At 47.0% G+C, this 22,343-nt stretch overlaps 1 protein-coding gene across 3 annotated transcripts in view; it reads right to left on the reverse strand.

Moving 5' to 3' along the window:
* Nucleotides 1-268: 268 nt before the first annotated feature.
* The window catches only part of LOC144170705 (sodium/nucleoside cotransporter 2-like), a 34,294-nt gene continuing 12,219 nt past the window's right edge, over nucleotides 269-22,343 (reverse strand). For 2 of the 3 annotated variants that reach the window (XM_077700656.1, XM_077700657.1), the window contains exons 3-12: nucleotides 20,767-21,143; nucleotides 19,009-19,156; nucleotides 15,677-15,985; nucleotides 14,812-14,973; nucleotides 12,512-12,637; nucleotides 10,592-10,719; nucleotides 6,255-6,423; nucleotides 4,493-4,645; nucleotides 2,379-2,559; nucleotides 269-427 (exon numbers count right to left, since the gene is read on the reverse strand). In XM_077700656.1, coding sequence (XP_077556782.1) covers nucleotides 411-427; nucleotides 2,379-2,559; nucleotides 4,493-4,645; nucleotides 6,255-6,423; nucleotides 10,592-10,719; nucleotides 12,512-12,637; nucleotides 14,812-14,973; nucleotides 15,677-15,985; nucleotides 19,009-19,156; nucleotides 20,767-21,143 — 1,770 coding nt within the window. In that variant the 3' untranslated portion in view covers nucleotides 269-410. The remainder of the gene's footprint in view (nucleotides 428-2,378; nucleotides 2,560-4,492; nucleotides 4,646-6,254; nucleotides 6,424-10,591; nucleotides 10,720-12,511; nucleotides 12,638-14,811; nucleotides 14,974-15,676; nucleotides 15,986-19,008; nucleotides 19,157-20,766; nucleotides 21,144-22,343) is intronic. The other variant, XM_077700658.1, reaches the window with a different exon arrangement.

Genomic DNA, 22,343 nt, shown 5'->3' on the forward strand with positions numbered 1-22,343 from the left:
ATGGTAATCTACGAATCATTATCATCATCCTCATCACCACCACCACCATCATCATCATCATAATCGGTACCCGGCCTACAACGTCTTGGAAACGGAATGTCGCACTGTGCAGCGGTGTGTACCGCACAAAATGTCGATCAGCTCGTCACAGATCAGTCAGCCCATACCGAATCAAAGGTCTACGAATAAAGACAGTAGTTTAAGTTTTCATAATTCCGACGAACTCATGTATGACGGAGACGAAGTAAGTTGCGTTAGCGATAAAGAAGAATTGTGGAAATAAATATGCAGATTTTATTGCCGGTGTAGTGATAGCATAAACACGCATACAACAGATAGGCCGAGTGAGATGTAAGTAGAGTGACACACGCTGTTTTCAAAAAAGCTCGTCCTGTCTTGATTTCCTCGAGTCATGGGGTGAGGCTTCCTGCAAGAGAATCAGACGGTAAACCTTGAAATGCAGCTTTGCTTATTTTATAATAAATAAAACGCAAAAAGGGATCGCTACAATTGTCGGCAGTGATTAGTGACGTGATATGCTGTTAAAGATGCCAGTGAAACTTCATACATGCTCCACGATTATCTCAAATACCACATAATTCGTCGGCAGCGCGAAACCTGACAAAGGTACAAAGAATGGCAAAGATTCGTCGATGATTACGGTTTTCTCTTAAGCAAAATTTGCGCGCATCTATTCAGATTGAGAAATGGCGCCATCTCTTAATGGCGACATCTCTTAGCCGCAGCAGTCAGACCACCGCTAATGCAGGGTTGTTTACAGTTAGGTTCGGTGGACTCGTTCACCGCACACCTTCTCGATGAAGGCAGTGCCAACGCCGCTTACCCACAGGAAAAGGGGGTTAGGGCTACGCTCGAAGCTCTTTCGCCATACTCCAAGCTCTTCCGCTGTCCTCTTTATGCTTCCGCTGTACACTCTTTCGATTTTTTCCGCCTTCCCTTAGCTGTCACTGTCATACGTTATCCGCTGGGCGTAGCGTTGCCTATTTTTTTTTTCTCCCCTGTGCTCCCCGTTCACTCGGCTAACTCCAATGACCCTAGCACCCGAACAGGTGAATTTCTTGCGCCATACGCTCCTCCCTCGGTTTCGTCCTCAAGCTCTCTTCCATATTATCGTCATTCATTCTCCGCTGCGTTCCGCGAGCTGTCTTCCATGTTCACTGCTCGCATCATCTTTTATCGTTCTCTCGGTTATGCCGACGCCGCTCAACCACAGGAACGGGTGCTTAAAAGCTGCGCTCTAAAACTGATATTTCTCGAAAAATGATCAACCGTTGCACACGAATTAGTGAAGAAAACGTGAAGGGAAGTTAGGCAGAAACCTCAAAACCAAGCATAATGAGCACATGGCCAGAAAAACCATGCTGTAGGAGTGGAAGCGCGTAGCAGTGTTGCCATATTTTTCCTTCACGCGCAAGACGGAAAATTTGTCCAGTTTGATCGCGCTGCTTAAGAGTGTGAAATCTGCGGCCCTCACTTCCGTTCCGTGGGCAACGCTACCGGAACGCCATCTGCTCTGCAAGTGCTTATGGCGTGAGACAACGGGGCATCTTAACTATTATCTTTTCGGAGCACGGCCACGTCAAACGCACCAGCATGCGCAGCTCCTGCAGGCTGCACATGGCGACCATTTCTTTCTTAATAATTTTTCTTTGTGTCGACTATTCTCGACATAATTTTTTTTGACGATGGTGGTGAGGTTTTGCTACATTTGGACTGTCAAGAACACTGTTACCCCCTCAGCTCTGACTTTGTTGTTTGCCGTAAATTCACCAAAAAACGTTTTGCGTGCTAAATCATTTAATTTTTATATGTACAGACCGTGCCATCATGATAGTAGTCGTGAACGTGCTTTGCTTTTGTAATCACCGCTTACTTTCAAATTGTTATAAATGCGCTGCTTTTTCCAACGGCATGTCCTCTGCATGTCGCTCCGATATTGTCCGGTAGATCAATTCTCTCACAGAAACGCTCTGGTCAACGCATTTTGTGAAAAAAGAAAAGCAGGTTGCCTGTTTAATACTGCTCTGCAAGCATTATCCACGCAACTGGCGCCAGGTAACATTTCCGACGGCACTCACGCTACAAACTGAGTATTGACCGTTCATAATTACATTGTTTAAACATTTTGTGTTTTTCTGCCTGTTACAACCTGAGCAAACCTGGCTAGATTTTTTTTTAAAGTTGCAAAGACAACTGTACGGAGAAACACGCTCAAAATATCGACTGCGTCAACTGTGTTACTGTGTTCAAGTTCCGGCAAAGCTGTAGTCGCAGAGTTGCTAATGCAAACAGGTGGCTGCTTTCCACTAAAGTTGTTTTTGCTAGTGTTTACAGAATTGAGCAACCAAGAAACGTACCGGCAACGCAGGCAGTCAGAAAGCACGCGACCGATCCGCCGACCAGAGAACGCAGTGCCATGGAGGCACACTCGGCCTTCCGGCTTGGTGCCATGGCTGCCATAGCGCCCAGCATTATTCCCACGGAGCCCACATTTGCAAATCCGCACAACGCATACGTCGCGATCACTGTAGACCGCTCCTGTGGAAGAGGAAAGACAAGCCGGTGACAAACAGTGTGCTCACACCAGCGCCTGCTGTGAAGAAATTTACCTCAGTGAATCTGGAATTATCATCCAAAAAAGAAAAATGGTGCGTAGCTGTCCTCACGTAAGGCGATGAGGCGCATCTGCTCAAATTAAAATTTTTGATAACTGCGTACAGTGCTCAACGACATTGTACAGTGCAGATTTTTAAACGCGGACTTTTGGGTGCAAATACTGTTTTTAGAACCTGTATTTTCTTCAGGATGTCACTAGTATTGTGACTATTCTTGTACAAGAGCACTAAATATTTCTAGGCCTTAAATTTACTTAAAGCTAAATACAGTGACTGCTCCAAGTGAGCTCAACTGAATTATGCAAAATAAGACATGCACAATAAAAAGCTTCTTCGCTCTGTAGTCACAATAAACTTTCGGGCCGTCGGAGAGGTTGCTCTATAGCTTGCGACGTAGGGTCAGGGCACCCTGCCTGGTTAGGCCTCCTGTGGGGATGGACTTCGTCCCCTCCCTTACAATCCACCTCCCTTCGGCCTACTTAGCAAGAATCCCAGCGTGTTGGGAGGTAGCCCTATCAAATAAAAATGTTTACACCAACAATAACTGAATGGAATTGAGCAAATAAAGCAGCCAAACGACTTGCCATATAGTTAGAACTTCGCTGCGGCTGTAATCGCCATGAGCTATGAAAGTAATGTTTGAAATTACGCATGCGCGTATATTTTACTACTTTTTTCAACTTTACGCGCCTACTCTGCGCTGCGTACATAGGGCCTTATGCGGTTGTTTGATGTGATTGTTCACTTCAATGGGTGACAGTGATTGTGAAGGGATGTTTTTATGGTAATTCTAGAAGCTGGATGTTTCGAGGAGTGCTGAAGAAGGTCTTCTAAATGCCAGTTTGGGGGAGACGGAAAAAAAATGAGCAGAATTACAGCAACATATTGCGGTAATTCAAGCTAAGAGACAGCTGGAATCTCTGCCCTGGGCAATCTATTCGAACGTTCTCGACACTTTGCGGGGACCGTAGCGTTTGCCTTGAGTTGCCCTGCGTTGTTGGTGGACCATTAGCTTGAGCGTTACAAAGGAGTAACAGATATCTTAACATGCAAGCCTCGTGGGGCGAATTATTTTATAGACTGTCGAAATGCCATACAGTGTTCCGTGACAAACTCTTCCGATACTGTGTTGACCTTTAGGGGTCTTAGAGTACCGTTACGTGATGAAACGGTAAGCGAGTACGCTGTTGCTCGTGAGGGCATGCCTCCGAAAACAATAGCCCTCCCTATTTACAGCTGTCGTCGTAAAATACGGCAGAAATAATTTTCTTCGTAGATTGGACCACAAAAAGAATTGACGCTAAATGCTTCCATATGGGGAGGAGTCGAAAAAAAAACTACCCACCAAGCCACACTAGCTAAGAGCTCATTGGTATTACGAAGATGTATTGATTATGGATACGACCCTCCGGCTTATAAAAAGCGCAGTAAATATATTTCGCTAAGAAAAATTTGCACCAGACCATGCCGAAAACTGCAAAGTGCCGAATATGTGCGTGTTTATTATTGCCGTAGCCATAGGTGTACGGGCGAAAAACCAGAACAGAAGGACATTAACATACTGAGGTAATTCTGGGGTGGCGATAGCTTTTGTGCAACCCTCGGCATACAATTCAAATATTCAGAGCTCTTTGGCGATATCTCTTTCGAACCCTGAGAACCGCTATCAGACCCCGGTGCACTGGTCACTTTATGCTCTTTGAACTAATTACTGCAATATTGCATTTTAGGGCTCTGTGGTTACTCTATTCAGTACTATTGGAACAGTGCCGCCAGCTGAAAAAACTGCAAGTAGCCACACCTCGCAGTAAGAGCCATTGCATGGTGAAATCGTTCAGTGTATTAAAGTGACTCACGTCAAGTTGATCGGTGATGGTGACGAGCTGAGAATAAGCAATGAATTCGTTGGCAAACGTCTTGATGCCGATCAGTTCGGCTACCACTCTGCAGTCCTTCCAGGGAACACCCATCAAAAAGGCCATAGGAGTGAAAGGTTTCGACAGCATCCACTGCATCAACGCAATAAAATTCAGCACTCGCTTTGAATGCAACAAGGAGATTCAATGCTTCACATCAGTCTCTGCCTTTCCTTTAAAAACCCCCACACACTCTGAAATACTGGAGATAACATACTCCGAATGTGCTATTCTGAGGAACATTAAATTGTATTTGCAAGAGTTCTTCACAAACGGTAATAAGCTAGCAACATCTGATCGTGATGTTCATACCAGCACCAAAATATGGAATGTTCCCAGCACATTAGAATGTTATTCGGTATACTTCTGAACGTCACCGTTTGACATTCACCACCAGTAAGAGATGTTTTTTAAAGATACGAATTCGCCCCTTCACTATCTCCCAAATAAGTGTTTATGTCCAATGACTGCTGAAGAATTTAAACACAAGAAAACGTTGACGCAACATCACCTTGATGTTTATAACGTTAAAGCAAAGTGAAGTTTGCTGCAATGCGTATCCCCAGTGTGGTCTACACGGCCATCTTTCATTATGTACTACGATTTGTGCAAGCTAGGTAACCATAGAAACGCCTCGGAGAAAAACTGTGCCAAATTGTAGGAAATATCTCTTTTCCAGCCGTGGGAAAATCTGAAGTCTTGTTCTTAATGGAGAGACGGAGATCCTCCGTGCCCCGTACGTTAAGAAACCGCCGGTCAGGTGAGGTCGACCGCTCAGGTTTCTTACGTTGAGCTGCAATGTAGTGTCGCGGTGGTCGGTTACCCCCCTCTGCTATATTGCATCTTTCTGATACATATCGTTCCAGAAACAATGTACCGCAAACGCATGGGTGTTGAAATGTATGTCCTTGGAAATGAAGGATGTTTACATTGGCTGGTGGCGTATGATTGAACTATAGTTCGAATACGGGGCCAAATCAAACCCCAGCAATAAATGCTTCCTCTTAAAATTGTTAGTTGGTAGGTATCCTTTGTTGTACGGTGCGTCCACCCATTTCTTCAGGAACCCACCACGGCGGCTCAGTGGTTATGGCGTTGTGTGGCTGACCCCAAGGTCGTGGGTTCAATTCCCGGCAGTGGCGGACGCTTTTCTGGTGGAGACGAAAGCGAAAACGCCCGTGTGTTCGAGATTTACGCACGCGTTTAAGATCCCTAGTTGTTCAAAATTAATCCGGAGCCCTCCGCTACAGCTGACCTCATCAGCTGTGTAGCGTCGGCGAATAAACACCACAATGACGATTTTTCCAGGAGTCAACGTTCTCCAGTTGGCTCGGCTTCTGGGGCAAATTTGTATTATAGACATTACTGCACTGTTTTGTAAACTATTTATAGCCTGCCGCTGCATGTGTGTATCCTCCGCTTCAGATTTTATGCAAATCTTACGCTTGCAGTATATTCGAAGTAGGAGCGGGGTGCCAGGAGCTCCGATCGTTGATGACGCACTGATCAACGAGCTTTTCCGTATCAAAAAATAAATGTATCACCAGAAACCCCTATTTTATACCTTCCACCATTTCGTAACTATAAATAGGCTAACGGAACGCATTAGCTTGTCTTTGAGTTAACTTAGCGCAAGTTTACACGGCGCACTCGTGCAGGCAGCCCCTTAGACCTTCCCTTATAGCCCAGGCGTTGTTCTTACCTCCAAGCTGAGGAAGTCTAGGCCCACGATGGAGCCGAACCAGAGCAGCATGCTGTTGAGGAAGGCGATGAAGGCAAGGAAGGCCACCAGGTTGGCCACGATGTTGCCCACCATAACCAGCGCCATGACGGCGCCGTTTGAAGCCGCCTCCAAGACGTTGCTCTCCTCGCTGGCCGCATGGACAAATAGGCGTGCATTTTAACACTGCGGAAAAGTAGTACAGCTAAAAACCACTCTTAAAATGGTAGCTGCATATTGCTACCGTGTTACATCCCATGAAAAGTATCAAAAGACATTTCTTCGAGCTTAATGTGAACCGAACGGGAACCTTCCTGGTAGTCCTAGAATTTAAACTGCATGCATTCTGTCATATGGTATGTCAATAAACTCATACGCACGCCCTAGATCTGTTCAACGATTTGCTACTAACAAGCAGTTGCCCCAGGAAAATATGCGTTTGAAAGAACATGATGTACCTACGAGTTCGTGAACCTATGAGAGTTCACGGTAGCTCCTATTCAAAGGTAACATTTTTTTGCCTGCGATTGCCATTCTGCTTTCTTCGTGTCTGCTGTAAACTTAGAAGAGAACAAAAATTTAAAGCAATGGCTGCTGAATGCGTTTATGTTAACATTAGCAGCACTCGAATGAATATGCATACTCGCCGACAACAAAATAACGCTTGCCGCTGTTAAGCATTCTATGAAATACGGCTCTAAATGGCGGGGGTACAGGCACCGTGCCCTATAGGGTATTCGCTACTAATGGCGTAACCCCACAAGTGGCTCCCAGGTGGAAAGTAAGAAGGAGGAGGGTTCGTCTTTCGGTATCAGGTACTAGGGGTGCAGGTGGTCCAAAGGGCCGCCGCGACCGCCAGGGCTCGGTAAGTTGTCAGGAATTGGCCACACTCCCCCGGGTCTCGCAACATCTGCTCCCAGAGGTCAGGGGAGAGAACGGGGGGGGGGGGGGTACGGGTCTGCGGGGCATTCTCAAAGGGAATGGCAGTGAGTGTCGAGTGCCCCAGAAGCTAAGCAGGTAGGGGCACTAAAAAGGTGTGGACGGAAGATTCTCTCTGTGTTTTAGGAAATGTGTTGTGTTGAATCTTTCCTAATACAGAGGAAACTTCCCTGTGCAGGCACTGCGGCAGCCCAGCTACACTGTACCATATGTTTTTGGCATGCCACTCAAACCCAGTCCTTGGTCCAACCCCTAATCCAACAACACGAGCAGTGGGAGAGTGAGCTTGCCAGCTCAAACCTGAGTAAGCAGCTTCGGCTAGCTGAAAGGGCGAAGAGGTGAGGCCGCACGAACGGAGTCCTGCACTGAGGACACCGCCCACTTACCCGCTCGACTTCACTGTTAGTAAAGTTTTGCTCCACTTCATCCTCCCCCTTCTCCTCGTTCTCCTCCTCCTGTATTAGGCAATTGGTACTTCACCATGACTTCATGTACTTCAGCGGTGCTAGAGGAGCACCCGTACCCTTTGTTTTATTTGTACCCGTGAAGCTGACTTCACAAAACTCAGGTAGCCTTCAACTAACAGCTATCGTCATAAAATAACTTCGCGCTATTAATTTACGCATGTTCGTAGCAAAAGAAGAGCCCAAATGGACAAGTTGGAATACACTTTTGGTAGCTTGTGATAATCATTTTTTCCGAAACCAGCATGTTAGATCTTCAGTATACCCGGTTCAGAATTACATAGGTCACTTAGTTTGCGAGCACAGTGCGCCAAGCTTACCTATTATTACTACTACGATTCAGAGCACTTTAAGGCCAAGCATGCGTTTTCTTTGTCTACCTTCTTGAGTATTTTGAAATTTAGACGCATATAATCACAACAGTGCGTGCGAGTTTGAGGGACGAGAACCGCCATTTTTGTGCGTATTGTGTAGTTCAACGCGCGTAACTCTTTATTTCATTGTTCCGAACCAGTCTGCACGGCCTAAGTTTACGTGTAAAGGTCAGAAAAGGAAAGGCGCACTCTCCATTTGCCTGGAAGGCGCACTAACGGCATCAACGCTTCACTCCTTTGTTATGAACGTGGTTCTTCAACATATCCATTTTGTCCTATTTTTCTGTAATATCAACGCCTTATTTGTTCAAAATATATTTAAATGGGTTGAAAGCACTCGCAATCCGCTAATTGCCTCGTAGCCCACCTACCACAGCGACGTCGAAGTCAGTGCCCTTAAATAAGCTAAGGAAATGGTGGAATGAAACACGCAACTTTCAGTCACGTTTGTTGTAAAAAAGCATGGAAATTGGAGATATCATTTGATAACCTGAAGTGTACTTTCTAATGTTCGACCTAATAAAATAATTATGGGCAGTTGTAATAATTTTCAGCAGTGTCCCTTTGGCGCGAAACAGGAAGACACCATATTTTGCAGGGGAAAAAAGCCACGCCATAAGAACTTTCGACTAATATTAGTGTGGACCCGATCCTTTTTCAAGAGCTTCTGTGTGAACAACATTGGCTGATTTGTGTCCGCCAGGCACAAAGTCATGTTCATTTGCTTGGTGCAATCCGCACTTCTCAAATGCAAGGATGTCATGCGTGTTTTTTGCCAGCTAGATTTAAAAAAAACTGCAACTGCTGTCATTTCAGCAGAAGTTGCAGATGGTTATTCATGCATAACCTCTGTATACAAACTGAAATTCGCAGTTAGCAAAATTCTGAGCAAAGCGTAGTATGGCACCGCACAACATAAATGTCTGGTTGCGCATGGTGTTGTCACGAATGCCAAACAAGCGCATCGGGATCACTTTCTACTACACGGCATTACTCTGGGAAGAGGCAACGACATCACAGAGCCAGGTAACGGACCAGGTAACAGTAATTAAATGCAGAGCACTTTAGGCGCTCGCCTTCTTGTCGTAGCTCGCTCGCTTTACCAAAGTACAACAACAGGGCGTTCCGTTGTAGCGCTGTCGTCGCGGCGTGCCCCAGATGCTTCAAAAGCTAAACGGTTTTATAGTCATAAGTGGTCGAAACTCGTGAACCGCGGGAGCTCGTCCTACATCTCCCCGTTGCTTAGAGGAAAGAAAACTATAGGTACATTTGAGGCAAAATATACGTAAATAACCGGCAGCGCCCGCCTTCAATTAGTTAGGAACGCTCGTTGGGTTGCTTTTTACTATAGTAAGCGAAAAAAGCGGCCACGCAAGATAGAAATGGCGGGTTTGAAAAGACGCCGGGACCCCGGGACCTTTACATCGTGTACTTGACCATTTAACCACTGGGCGAACCCTGCGGTCCGCCCCAGATGACGCCACCATACCACGGCGAGCCGTTTTCTGCCTTTGATTTATTTTTGACCGTACTTATATCCGTTTTTTTTTGTTTTGTAAGGTTGAAAATATTATTTTCGTGAAATATGGTGTTCGCTCTACAAATATGATCACGTAAAACACAGTCGCTTACTCCAATCACCCAGTATCGTCTGAGACTAAGGTTCTGGGACCTTATCTGAGACAACCCCAAAGCGCCGCAGTGCTGTGCAGCTAAAACAAGTACAATGCGCGCAGTACCGACAGCAGTACTCATGCGTACTTCTATATTTACGTGTCCTTTCGTAACTTGCACTGTTTACCCCAGCATTCTTACTACTGTAAAAAGAATGTGCCCTAATGTCAGCGCAAACAGCTCGTTCAGCAAGCTTATAAGCCCTGCCTGATTTGAGTTTGCTCTTCCGGCCTCAGCCAATCGCAGAACTGGCACATATGATATCGTAGGTTCTGTAGCGGGAAATGAGCTAGTGGGTCGCATATCTATTCCCTTTCTTCCTAATAATGTAGCTTATCTGAGCGAAGTTTACGTCGAAAGGTATAATTGTAACCAGGCAATCTTTCGAATGAACCAAACTTGCGCTTTGCCTGCATGGCCTCTTTAAATGAATATAGCTTGTTCTGCAAGCTTATAGCCCCTGCCTAACTTGCGCTTGCTTTCGCCAGCCTCAGCCATTCGCACAGCTGCGCATAATACGTCATAGGTTCTAGCTCGGAAAATGAGCTATTTGGTCGCATGGCCGTTCGCTTTTTTCCTAATTACAAAGCTGATTTGAGAGAAAGTTGCGTTAAAAGTGGTGTCAGTGTTATTCTAATGAGGCAATCTCTCGAATGCACCAAACTTGTTTGTCTGCATGGTCCCATTAACGCCCTTGCGTTTTCTTCCGCAGACACTCTTTCTATCTTCTACGCCATGAAAAATATCCAATAAGAGCACCGTTAGATCATTATCACTTGCAGCTGCATACATTTGTGCAGAAAACAGTGACCTTTTGGCTAATATGAGGAATAGAGTGGGCAGAATGCATCGAAGGCGTACGGCTCACCTCTTGGGCATCTCGATGTTCTGCGACTTGGTTTTGCTTTCCTCTGTCTCCGGGTAGAGGAGCTTTGAGTAGGCCAGCGCCGCCGGCGCGCTCATAACGGACGCAGCAATCAGGTGACCCGCGCTCACCTGTACGCACAGTTGCCACCCGAGGGCAAATCAGGATAACAGCGCAAAGATGAACTGGGAAGCACCATGCAAAATGTACATTTCACACGCGCTCCGCAGCGAAATGCTCAAACTGGAGTTACAAAACTGATTTATTAAAATAACATCAATTCTATCGCAACTTTCCAAAGCAGCCTGTTTTTATAGCCAACGCACACATGGCGTCCCGTGCCATTAGTGGCTCGATTGTTGAACAAACTGGTCGAGAGAGAGAGAGAGAGATAGAGAAGAAACATTTATTGGTGAGCGTAAGTGCTGACACTCAGGGCACTCGCCCGGTGGAGGACATCCGTATTTAGGGATACCGAAGCGACGACTGAATGACTGTGTGACTGTGTACCTCCTTTTTAGGGTCAGCCTCTCCTAACAGGGCACTAATGCACTAATGCAACGACTTTACGATAAAGAAAGCTTCGTACAATTTCCTGTCGTAGCTTACGACTGGCTGTGCGCAGAAATCTTGTTGGCTCAAACACAACAAAACATTTACACCTTTCGCAGAGTTTTGACATGCGGCACCGATCATTGTTTTTTACTGCCCGGTTACGCTCCCACGCTCTGTCAAAATGTAGTGTATCAATTTTTTATGAGCTTCAGCCGGGCTTACTTAAGTCAGGGTGGTCTTTGCTACAGTCGCAGGCACACAGCTAAGCGTACAAGACAAAATTAAAAAATGAACCTACAAACAGTTACTTGTCTTCGCATTCCGCTTTCCGAAGCAGAGGGCGCAAAACACATGCTTAACCCGCCATGGGCCGCACTTCCGCGGGCAGATGGGCGAGTGCATCCCTTATTCCGACAAATCGTAGGGGACAGTAATGCTTGCTTTCGTGACTCTATGGGCAGGGGCTACGGAAGTAGGCGGCCAAAGGGAGGGGGGGGGGGGAGGTTAGCCTTTCCTACTCCGCTGTCAACAAGAAAGGGTTTGGCCCTGCTGGTCTTGACATACTTCGACAAACCATGCCTCAAAACCCTCCTCCCCTCCCAAAAGAACTGGCTGTAGTGGCCCAAAGCGCAGGCTCAGTATGACTAAGTCATTTGTCAAAACACCCCCATCCGCCAAGGCTAATTGTCATTTACTTACCATTTGCCTTATTTCTTTAAGTGACACATAATATTCATTAGGTCTTTGCTTCTCCTGTACGGCGGACTAAGTTGTTTCGTTCGCATAATTTTGTTCAGCATGTCGATTGTGTCCCGCTTGAAGGCATTTGAAAGTGCATTTTGAGTGCCACGCAGGGGGTACGATTGCCTTTCCCTTCCTAGAATAATAATAGCCTTAGTCATTAGACACGTAAGCTGTTTGAAATGAATGAAAAGCTCTTAGAACAAACGGTGTCCGAATAAAGAAAGTTAAAAAGCCAGCCCGACCTCTGTGAAAAGCTATTTCGACGCCAAGACAAAACACAGTGTGCTTTGACGCAGGAACTCTTAGTACCAGAAAAGTAACAATAGAGCAAAAGGTGTGCTTAAGCTAAAGAGCAATTATTATCATCATCATCATCATCGATTGCCTTGAGCCCCCTCTCTCCTTTCAAGGGGCTTCCAAAGAATCTGACTATTTATGAGGTTTTCACGCTTCCAGGCCCCTGGAAACTGAAGTAAGGTTAGTTGTCACACTCCCTTTTCTTCCTCCAGACAAGGGCAAGGGTTCCTAGCCCCTCCAAGCTCTTCTGAGAACTTTTTCCAACAAAGCGGTGTGTGCTTCTCGGATCCACGACTTTTGTCGCGGAGTGCCGACTGCCCAACTCACGCCAAAGCTCACGTAAACGGCCATGAGGCTTCCGGAAATGGTGGCGAAGCAGCCAGTCATGACAGTGTGAAGCTCAGACTTCGTCACCTTAGATAGGAACGGCCGCACCAATATCAGGGCCCCCATCTGTGGGAGAGACGCCGAGAACACCAACGTTTTCCGAGCAACACTTTGGTGGCACAACTTTCACTTTTCAGAAAAAAACGCGCGTTTGCCACTGCATTAACGCAACTGCCTGGGTCGCATTTCTCATGGAAACCACGAGAGAAGAGTGAAAGGTTGTAGGGACATAGGGGTAGCGAAGCAAGCAGATACGCGGCCATTTTTTATTTATATTTTTATTGTTATTGCCCGAAAAATAGGTCACATTTTGAGAAGTAATTTAGTGGCCGATGTCTGGGACGGGAGGCACGACAAACAACTCCCCCCTGGATACAAGCAGAGGATGTGGTTAGGACCTGCTAACCCGCGATAGGTCCACGCCTGATTGGCCGCTGGCGTGAGTCACGAGACGGGGCACGGGATAACAGTCTCAAAACAAGGCAGATTTACTTTATCCACATACAAAGGAATTTCAGAACAGACAGACAGAAGGTTTGACAACTTAATAACACACTGCAGTTCATACCGCGCCGGGGTCAGAGCTTCCAAGAGACCGACATTGAGCACATTGATGAGAATGAATGAAACGGTACTCGCTGTTACGAGCCCAAGAAGGAGGCGACAGTAAATGAAGGGGATAGTAGAGTGTACAATAGGCGGGGTTGGAGGCGTCCCCCAACTGCTAACAAAGGCCCGCGAAGAACACATACAGCGTGGTGCACTGAAGGAGGCGGATAAGAAGCCCGTGCAGTCCACTTAGAGAAATACAACAGAGAAGACAAGTAGAAAGTGTCCGAAGAAGGGTGGAGAATGGGAGCACATCTTAGCTGCGGTCCGGCTGATGGTCTCGTCGGGGTGACGGAGGCTGTCAGTCGTCTCTGGTGGGGCGCCGCTCATCAGCGACGCAATTTGGGCGAACTTCATTCGGCCGCGCGCTTTCACCTCCTCGAGGCGATCTTCGGGGGCCCGGAGTTTACTACCGTCGTCGCTCGCCCTCCCCAGCACAGCCCTCAAGGCCGACGCCGCGTCCCGGCCGTCCGTCCGGCCACCGCCAGTTCTCAGCCCATTCTCCACGCAAACCCCGCGCTGCACCACGCACACAGTCCACCGGGCCGCGCGTATTCCGAGAATTCGCGGGGCGCAGCCTTCCGTAGGCCGCGGCACTCTCGCTCACCTCTCTCCCCGAAACACATGGCCAGCCGACCCGGGTGCGACAATGGCGGCGAAAACATCCCTTCGCTACGCGGTACGCCTCCTCTCAGCCCAAAAATGGCGAGCGGCAAGAAAACCCGTCAAGGAGGGACATAAATTTCGCGACACAATACCAATAAAAAAACTTTTCATTCATGTTTTTACAAACTTGCGGACTCGTGTATACACTTTAAAAATTCCCGTTGATCTGCTTAGCCTCAATTCACCTGAATGATATGGTTGAGGTTTGGGCGAGTTGGTTCACGGTTAACGAAGTGTCTGTGTGGCTTTCCTTTTTTTTTTTTTTTTGCATCGCCTGTTTTGCGCTGTTCCCCTCTTTTTTTCACCTGAATGACGATCGCGGTGCCCTCTTGTACACATTTGGTAAACAAAGAGTCCTGACATCTGATTTGACTCAAATATGTGATCAACGCAGTGACTTCGCGCAATGCCAATCGTAGTGCTTGCATTGCGCGATGTCAAAGCTAACAGAACATTTTTCAGGTAGAATCGTACGTTGGGTGACCTCATTGACCTATTTCATCGTATTGATCGCAGTGATTGACCCTTTCCTTGCATTGTGAGGAATCAGATTCTGGGGTATTTTGTAGGGTGTGGTTTAAATATTCGTCGCGTGATTTTTACTGCTTCCATCCAGTTCTGTGGAAGGCCTGTTGTGGGGATAGTTGTCCTCACGTTTTCGCTGATTTTAACCGTATTTTATGGATGTTGAACGCGAAAGTACTGTTTGTTTTAAAGAGGTATAACCTGTTGATCTAGAGACACTAGTATGTTGTCTTGAGTGCCCGACTCATTGTTTGAAGTTTATGCAAAAATTAGTATTATTGTTTTTTTTTACGTGGCAATCTTTCAAGTGCACTTTTATTTTGCCTTTAACACCCCGTTAAGCCCAATTTGTGGTCAGCTCAACACAAGTAAGACACGAACGTCGGTATCAAGGAACATGTCGTACCTAATAGGTTTGAGGAAGATGCGAAAGCTTTTACCATTCCAAGGACAACGTTGGCAGCTGCGGACACGGACTCGCAGACGGTAGTGCCAACTGTCAGCTGCAGGAATTTACCAGCAATCAGCACAATCCGTTGCATTATGCCGTAGAAGTACAGGATGTTCATGAAGAAGCTGAAGAAAATCATCACCGGCAGGGCCTGTGACCAAAAGGAACGACAGCAGTCGCTAAGAACACCACTCACTGACCCCAGCCGCTAGAAGTGCACTTCTCTTGAACGCGATAGGGATCCCGGGCGTTGTAAGCAAGAAACTTGTGAACAGGAATAGCGCACGTGGCCTATCGCCCGACCGGAGGCGATGGTGCAGAGGCAGAGATACTGCTCTGGAAAGCTATAGGCAATGGTTGGTGCACTTATAGCCGCATCACTATGTGGTAAAACATACCCTACAATGGAAAAATTGATTGCGTCTTAATCGAAATATGCCAATGAAAAGAAAACTTGTCTGGCACGACCGTTTACTTGGCCGTTCTCCGCCCCATCTTGGCCCTTGTAGAGAGCCGAATATGCTGCTGTGGCCGAAACACATTTTTTATGTGCTCTTGTACAAATTACTACCACAAAACAATTTCGACAAACCCCATGTAACCATAACAAAAAGATACTACTCAATTTCTGAGGCGCCCAGGCTGTGCTTTGTTAAAATGGACAGCACTGTATAGGGTTACATAATTAGACCACTTGGACACATTTAAACGTTCCCCGAAATCAAGCCCCCCCCCCCCCTCTTTTTTTTGAGAAAATCCCGACAGCGTTCTAGCGACATGTAGCGCAAAGAAATAAAAAAAACCGGCACGATTTTTTTTGCACAATAGAATTTACAAAAATTGTTGGGGCTTACACTAAATGTAAAAATTGGAAGAAGAGATTGGATGTTTCCATTGCCGCCTATGGAAGTGGAGTTGGTATCGTTGTGGCCGGCGTCACCCGCCGGCGCGAGTGCGGCGAGAGTGCCAAGGGCAGCTGTGAGGTTCCATCCCGAGGCCAGGTGTCCGAAGACGAAGTAGGTGCCGCTGTTGGTGTAGTTGAGAAAGTGGGTGACTTTGTCGGCGATGCACTGCAGTGCCGCCCGGCCGGGGATCCAGCGCAGCACGCACAGCCCGAGCAGGAACTGGAGAACCAGGCCCCACATTACCTGGTACCAGTTCACCTGAAACGTACAAGGTAGAACGCGCACAATTAAAACACGTCGGTCGTGGATTTATTGGTAGGCCTATAAATGATCACAAAAGACATACCAGGCGTTTACGCACAATTTTCATGAAAAACAGGGGCAAAACGGTGTTCTAGGTGGGTGCTGATCATGTTCTCACGTCTTAAAGCTAAAAATCCCGCACAAGAGTAACTGCAGCCAACAAGCGCGTAACCAACAAGCCCAGCAAGTTCTCCTCAGAGACTGTAACATGTTCGCTGGAGATAAAAAACCGCACATCATCTATAGTCACTTCCTTCGAAGTTTGCGGAGCGAAAAGTTTTATTTATTGCAAAATGTGCGTGAATGATCCTTATGTTAGTATTCCGGGCGAGTATATGTTGAAATTGGGAGGAAGGATTGGATCTTGCCATCGACGTCCAATCCCTTCCAGAAAAACGAGAGAAAAAAAATAAATAAAATGCAATGTGGCATCCCTGAACAGTGCTATACAAGCCACGTGGACGGCAGATGAGGAAAAAAAAACATAGGAAACAAAACAAACCTAGAAAAAATGTAGTTCCGAAGTCAGGGTAAAATGCGGGCAGCTTTAACGTGTACGAGGGCTGTTAATGCGGATTTTCTACATTTTTTGTCCTACAATCGCTCTGTCGCTCTGGTGAACTCATCTATCGTGACCTGAATCCTCCGTTTTTGTTAGTTCTGTTACAATATTCCTCGCCGCCAGCAGACGACGGCAGTACCGTTCAATAGATCTACGGTGTCCACATCTTGTAGCACAGAGCCTCCACGTGGCTCCTGTGGGTACCTGGTTCTAGCTTATTAGGTATTTCAGCTAAAGCAACAAATCGCCCCTCGGTACCCCACCCAATCCCTATGCTCTTCCCTGCAGCCCTTCTTAGTACCATGTCTTTCCATGGTATTGCACGGGAGTCGGTTTTCATTCCTTACGTCCCCACAATACAACAGTGGATCACCACTACTCGTGACGGGAACGCCACCATGCTTACCCTTTAAATCTTAAAGACAGGGGCCTTTCTTGGGCTACTCAAACCCTGAAATTTTGATCTGTCTGTCTGTCTGACTCGATTCAGCCACTTGTCCAAAGGAATACAAGGTCTGCGCAAGAGTCTGCGCAATAGTCACAGCCAAATCTGAACGTCTAAGTCGGGTGTCAATTTTCATACTTGTCAACATCCTTGAACAATAACAAGGCATTACGCAAATATAAGACCACAAATTAATATGTAAGTGATATTTGCAGTGCTCCTTTATAAAAAAATCATAGATGCTTGATTTTTGCGAAATGAAATACTACGTCGACTGCCGAAAAAAAATTCACTCCGCTGTCGCCTGCTGTAACCCGCACCAGATAGCTTCTGGCGACATTTACGAAATAAAGCAGCAACAGTTCCACTAGATAGGTTCCACGGTCTGCTTGGAACGCACGTGGAGTAGAGCAACGTGGTTCTGTAAACGTTGAAGTAGGGCGCCTCGATTTACGCGCGTCTCCACCGTGCGGCAGCGCTGGCATCGAGGCACCCTGCCTGGAGGAGTGGAACGCGGTAAATTTAAATCGACTTGAGGAAACCTCTAGAGTGTTATCTTGGGAGGAACGAGACGGGAGAGCAACGGCATGAAAGGTGAGCGTGAAAGTGAATGGAGGTATTGACTTTGCCAATGTCGACAAAGACTCGTCTTTCGCCGACATTTGCAACGAAAGGAGCAGATACGCGGCCAATTTTTTTCATACGATATTGGCTTAACCTTGTGGCCCGTGCTCAGGGCGAACGCGCGCCGTAAGACTCAAATCCACCGTGGATAAAAATTCTGGCTGGCGATTACGACACTTCCTACTGCGAAGTTTGTGCGCAGCTAAACTGTGTCTTAGGAAGCCAACGCACATCATCGCTGAAGCAGCACTCACTCGCGGATTTTCTCGATGGCAGCGATGGTGAGCCTCTGCGCAGGCGTCGCAAAATGCATATCAGGAAGGGACCGCGAACTGCGTCTTAGGAAGTGAATGCACATCATCGTCACGCGCACGCCTCCCGCTCACACTTTCGCCAAGCGTCGTACACACCAGTGTCTTGTGCGGACACACGGTGTTGGGACACAGCATACTGCCCTTCCCCGAACCCTTTCGCCACACTTTCCTCCGCAGTTTTTTTTTCTGTCGTCCCTCCCTCGGTTGCATCGCCGTCGCCGTGCCCGTGCCCGTGACCGTCGCCATTGCCGCCGGGAAACTGCAGTACCGGCGGCCAAACTGCTGCGCACTGAAAAAGTACGACTCTACTTCGTTTCTTAATTTCTTAGCATGGTCATCATCTGCCTTGTCTTTATTTATTATATACACAGTTAAACAATAATTAATTAACTTTTTATATAATCTTATTCGTTCCTTCATGCATATGATATAGCCTAATTGCTTCCTTAATAGGGTAATCAGCCCGCATCACAAAGTGGTCGAACTGCCCTCACCTTTGCTGTTGGATATAGCTGTCAATCGCGAGCTAAGTACAATAGCAATCCATATAAGTCTAGTCCAGTTAAGTCGAATCGCTAATGGCCAATCTACCTGAGTGGGTATGCAGGAATTGTGGATGGGCGTGCTGCCGTTGCAGCCAATGAGATAAGAATTGTGGGTGGGTATGTCGGCGTTTCAGCCAATTGGATTTTTCCTACCATTTTAGCTACAGCAATGCCATTTACAACGCCGACGCCGGATTTTCGCGGAACGTGCCGGTTAATGCTATTACCCTTAAAATTTCATCGGTGATGTTGACTGATGTTGACTGAGGGCGTAACACTAATGGATCCATAGCGTTCCAGGCATGTCAGGGTAGTGGAGAAAGCATTCTAAAATCAAGAACAACATTTACGATACCATTCGAACCCCAAAGCGTGAGCCGTGGTAATAGTTGGCATCACGCGCCCTGCGGTGACTGCGTGTCCAAAAGCTGTAGTCTGTGCCGACGTGAGCGTTTTCTACTGGCGGAGAGGAATGTTAAACAGCTCACACGAAGGCGGTTGTTGGAGAAGATGAAACCGAGGAAAATGAACACAAGTATCCCGGAGAGCGAAATGAGTCGATGGCTGTCGTCGAGGGAGTCGTATACCAGAAGCGAGATCAGGCACGTCCACACCAGGAGCCATAGGCACGGCCGCCTGCGACAGAAACGGAATATTCACAGCATGAAAAGCCTTTATGCGCACTGGTTGTGGGACCCCCTCATTGAGGGTGTCCATATCACACATGCGACATAATGTATCCCCGCAATGATGCGTCCTAATTCCACAGCAGTCATACAGCCTTCTGACACTATAGTTGGTGACTGTGACCAATGGGATGCAGTAAATGAGGAACATATAATAATAAAGAAAGATGACGTAGTGCAGCAATTTACCAATTACAGCTTACTAGTACCTTCAACTCGTAAAGGCAAAAATGTTTCCACTTCCGCGACTATTTCTTTGCCTTGGATCTAGCACTCCGACTTGCCCACTGAGATATGAAGGATAAATGGCACAGAGGAGAGAAGCCTCCGGGATTATGCAATGTGCATAGACATCAATGCAGCAGGGCTAGATATTTAATTACTACACCCCAACACATATCCTGCCCCTCCGCGACATGAACTTTGGTAATCTCGAGGGAGTAACGACTCATCGAAGGCACAGGAACTTAAACAACGGCGGATACTAACTAAACGTTCTTACTTTTTTACACCTAGTTATTACGTCTTTACCCGCTCAGAATGCGGAAATTGCTCCTTTGTGTTTACATGCTGTCGCAAAAGTCCGCTTTTCGGAGCATTTAATCGGCCGTACCCCTAGAGACGACTCTGAACGTCTGAAGACCGAGCCGGCGTTGCGCTCCAGTGGACGATCACGACAACGAAGGTGAAGACTTCAACCCGATTACTACGTACAGGGAGGTACTGAAGTGCTTCCGGGACTCTCGGAGACGATACCCTGGGCCTCACTCGAACCTCTCTAGGCAAGAGGCAGTACTGTTCAGACAATTACAAGTGCGTGCGACGTGGACCCCTGTATGGGCGAAACACGTCCACCCCGAACTACAGCCGAGTGACGTGTGTGTGCTGTGCAGTGCTAGTCGCGCTACTATGGCGCACATGCTATGGACATGTGCTGTGACTCCGGACCCAACAGACGCGCTTCCACCCCATCTTGCTCGTGCGGTGGGCAAGGAAGACTTAGACTCTCAACGGGGAGCCGTCCAGTTCGCGATGGAGGCCCTTCAACGCCAGCAGTCATAGATGCTGCCTCCCCTACAGGAGGCTGGTATCTGCGACTAATTTAGCCGGCCAATAAAGATGTTCTCTCTCTCTCTCTCTCTGAACGTCTGAAGTCCCATGTTAAGGCGAAGACCGTTGTAAAGGGCCCGGTACCCTGTGCACCATTACGTTTTTGTTGGAAGATAAGGGCAAACCAGGGTTACGCTTGGTTATTCTCTCCCGAAGGTATTACACCAGCATACAACTCGCATTGCATTCTGTGCGAATAGATGACGGAACGAAATGCGACCGGCACTTCAGAAAACCTGATAGGGGCTTGGTGCAACATCCGTCGCTTTCAGTGCCCGAAATACGCCGGTACAGATAAGGGAACGAACGTGATCTCAGAGAATAGCGGTAGAACTGGCGAAGCACCTTCTGTCATTGAGATCGTACTATTCTAATGGTAGCTCCAGCTATCCCCTATACGAATAATTTATTCAGCAAATGAGTAGGTTAACGGAAGTAACTACGACTCACAGCCAACGGTGCTTGTTGCCTATCTTTCGGGTGGTGTCGTGAATGGCTTGTCGGACGTCGATCACATTCTTGCTGACCAACCAGTCAAGTATCATGCCCACGGCACAGCCCCCAGCAACGATATAGGCAAGACACGTGACCGCTGTGAGGAACTTCACGCCGGAGCAGAAGTCTGGTGCAGTGTTCCACGTTTGCGAGATTCCAAATGCCAGGTAGACGTGGAAAATCAACACAGCCGCCGCTTTGGCTATGAATGGCAGGTGTCGTTGCCAACGGCAAAGTTTATTTTTGAAAGACAGCGCGAAGGTGTCGTCAGGCTCGGATGTACCGTTGGCTGTAACGAGGGCGCCAGATGTCGCTAATGGCTGCAATGGTTGCTGCGGGAAAGCATAGTAATAAAGAACTTCAGGGAGAGAAGCAAACGCACATACTAAAAGCATAAATGCCACTTTTGGCGAGACATGTCACGTACGATGAGCCCTGACTTTGAAGTTCTTTTTATACACATATAACGCACACTTTCATACTGCAATTTCACCAAGGCACGAAAGTACTACGAACCTGCTTAAAATGCCAGCCGTTACTGTCACACAATGATTGCCCCTATTTGAGATGCAGAATGCTTCATCAAGTCATGTGGTGTCTAGCACCAGTTTGCCTCTGTAATCTTGACTCTAATGAATTGCGGCTCACAAACACCCCCTCCAAAATTATCCTTCTTGGTGCTCAGCGGACGTTTCACTGACGCAACGTCCGGTTCGTCCAATGTAAGACTTGCCTCACGTCAGGGCAACTTTGCACCCGACCCCTGGAGAACAGCCACATTGCGTTGAGTATTTTCAGACTCGGGTTCCACTGTCACTTTCAGGCTCTTTAAAAAGTTTTTTTTTTCTTCTTCTCAATCTCTCCACTTCAGCCATTAAAGGTAGACGCTTGTGACTATTCCACTACATCTGCGCATCCCAAAGCCCACATTACTAAAAATGCGATGGCCACCCCATCCCGAATGCTCCTAAGAAAAGGTTGCGATTTTCGAGAAAGGTTGCGGAGAAGCTATGGAGCAAACACTACGTAACCATGAGTTGGATGACTAGGAAAGCTGTTTACCTCACGACACCGAGGTTACACAAGATTTCGAACAAACGTACAAAATCACGCAACTAACCAGTTGTGACAAGTAAATAAAATTGGGATTAAAGATAGAGTTGGCTTACCAGCCATTTGTTATATATTGTTTGTGGGGAAAGCTTAAGAAAACTAGTAGTGCGGCCGGTTTGTTCGAAGCATTTATTTCGACATTGTTCACGGCTTACGAAGCCATTATTGTCCTGTCGCATACTCCGGTGTATTGACAGCACAGTGGAACGCTTAAAATTTCCGTGTGAAATGTTTGGTGTAATGAAATAGTCGTTTCAGCATCTAATTGACGTATAATTTTCCTGGGAAGGTTTCAACAACACGAAAGTTACAGTCGTTTTCTGCTGAGCATTTGGGATAAAAATGGCTTTTCCACAAGTAGTTTTTGCTCGCGCACATAAAGAATTCATGGAACCCTAGCGATATAAAGTTCGTTTTGT

This window comes from Haemaphysalis longicornis, unplaced genomic scaffold, assembly GCF_048455015.1.
Source record: "Haemaphysalis longicornis isolate Haplotype H1 unplaced genomic scaffold, Haemaphysalis longicornis Haplotype H1 scaffold_2, whole genome shotgun sequence".
Classification (NCBI taxonomy): domain Eukaryota; kingdom Metazoa; phylum Arthropoda; class Arachnida; order Ixodida; family Ixodidae; genus Haemaphysalis; species Haemaphysalis longicornis.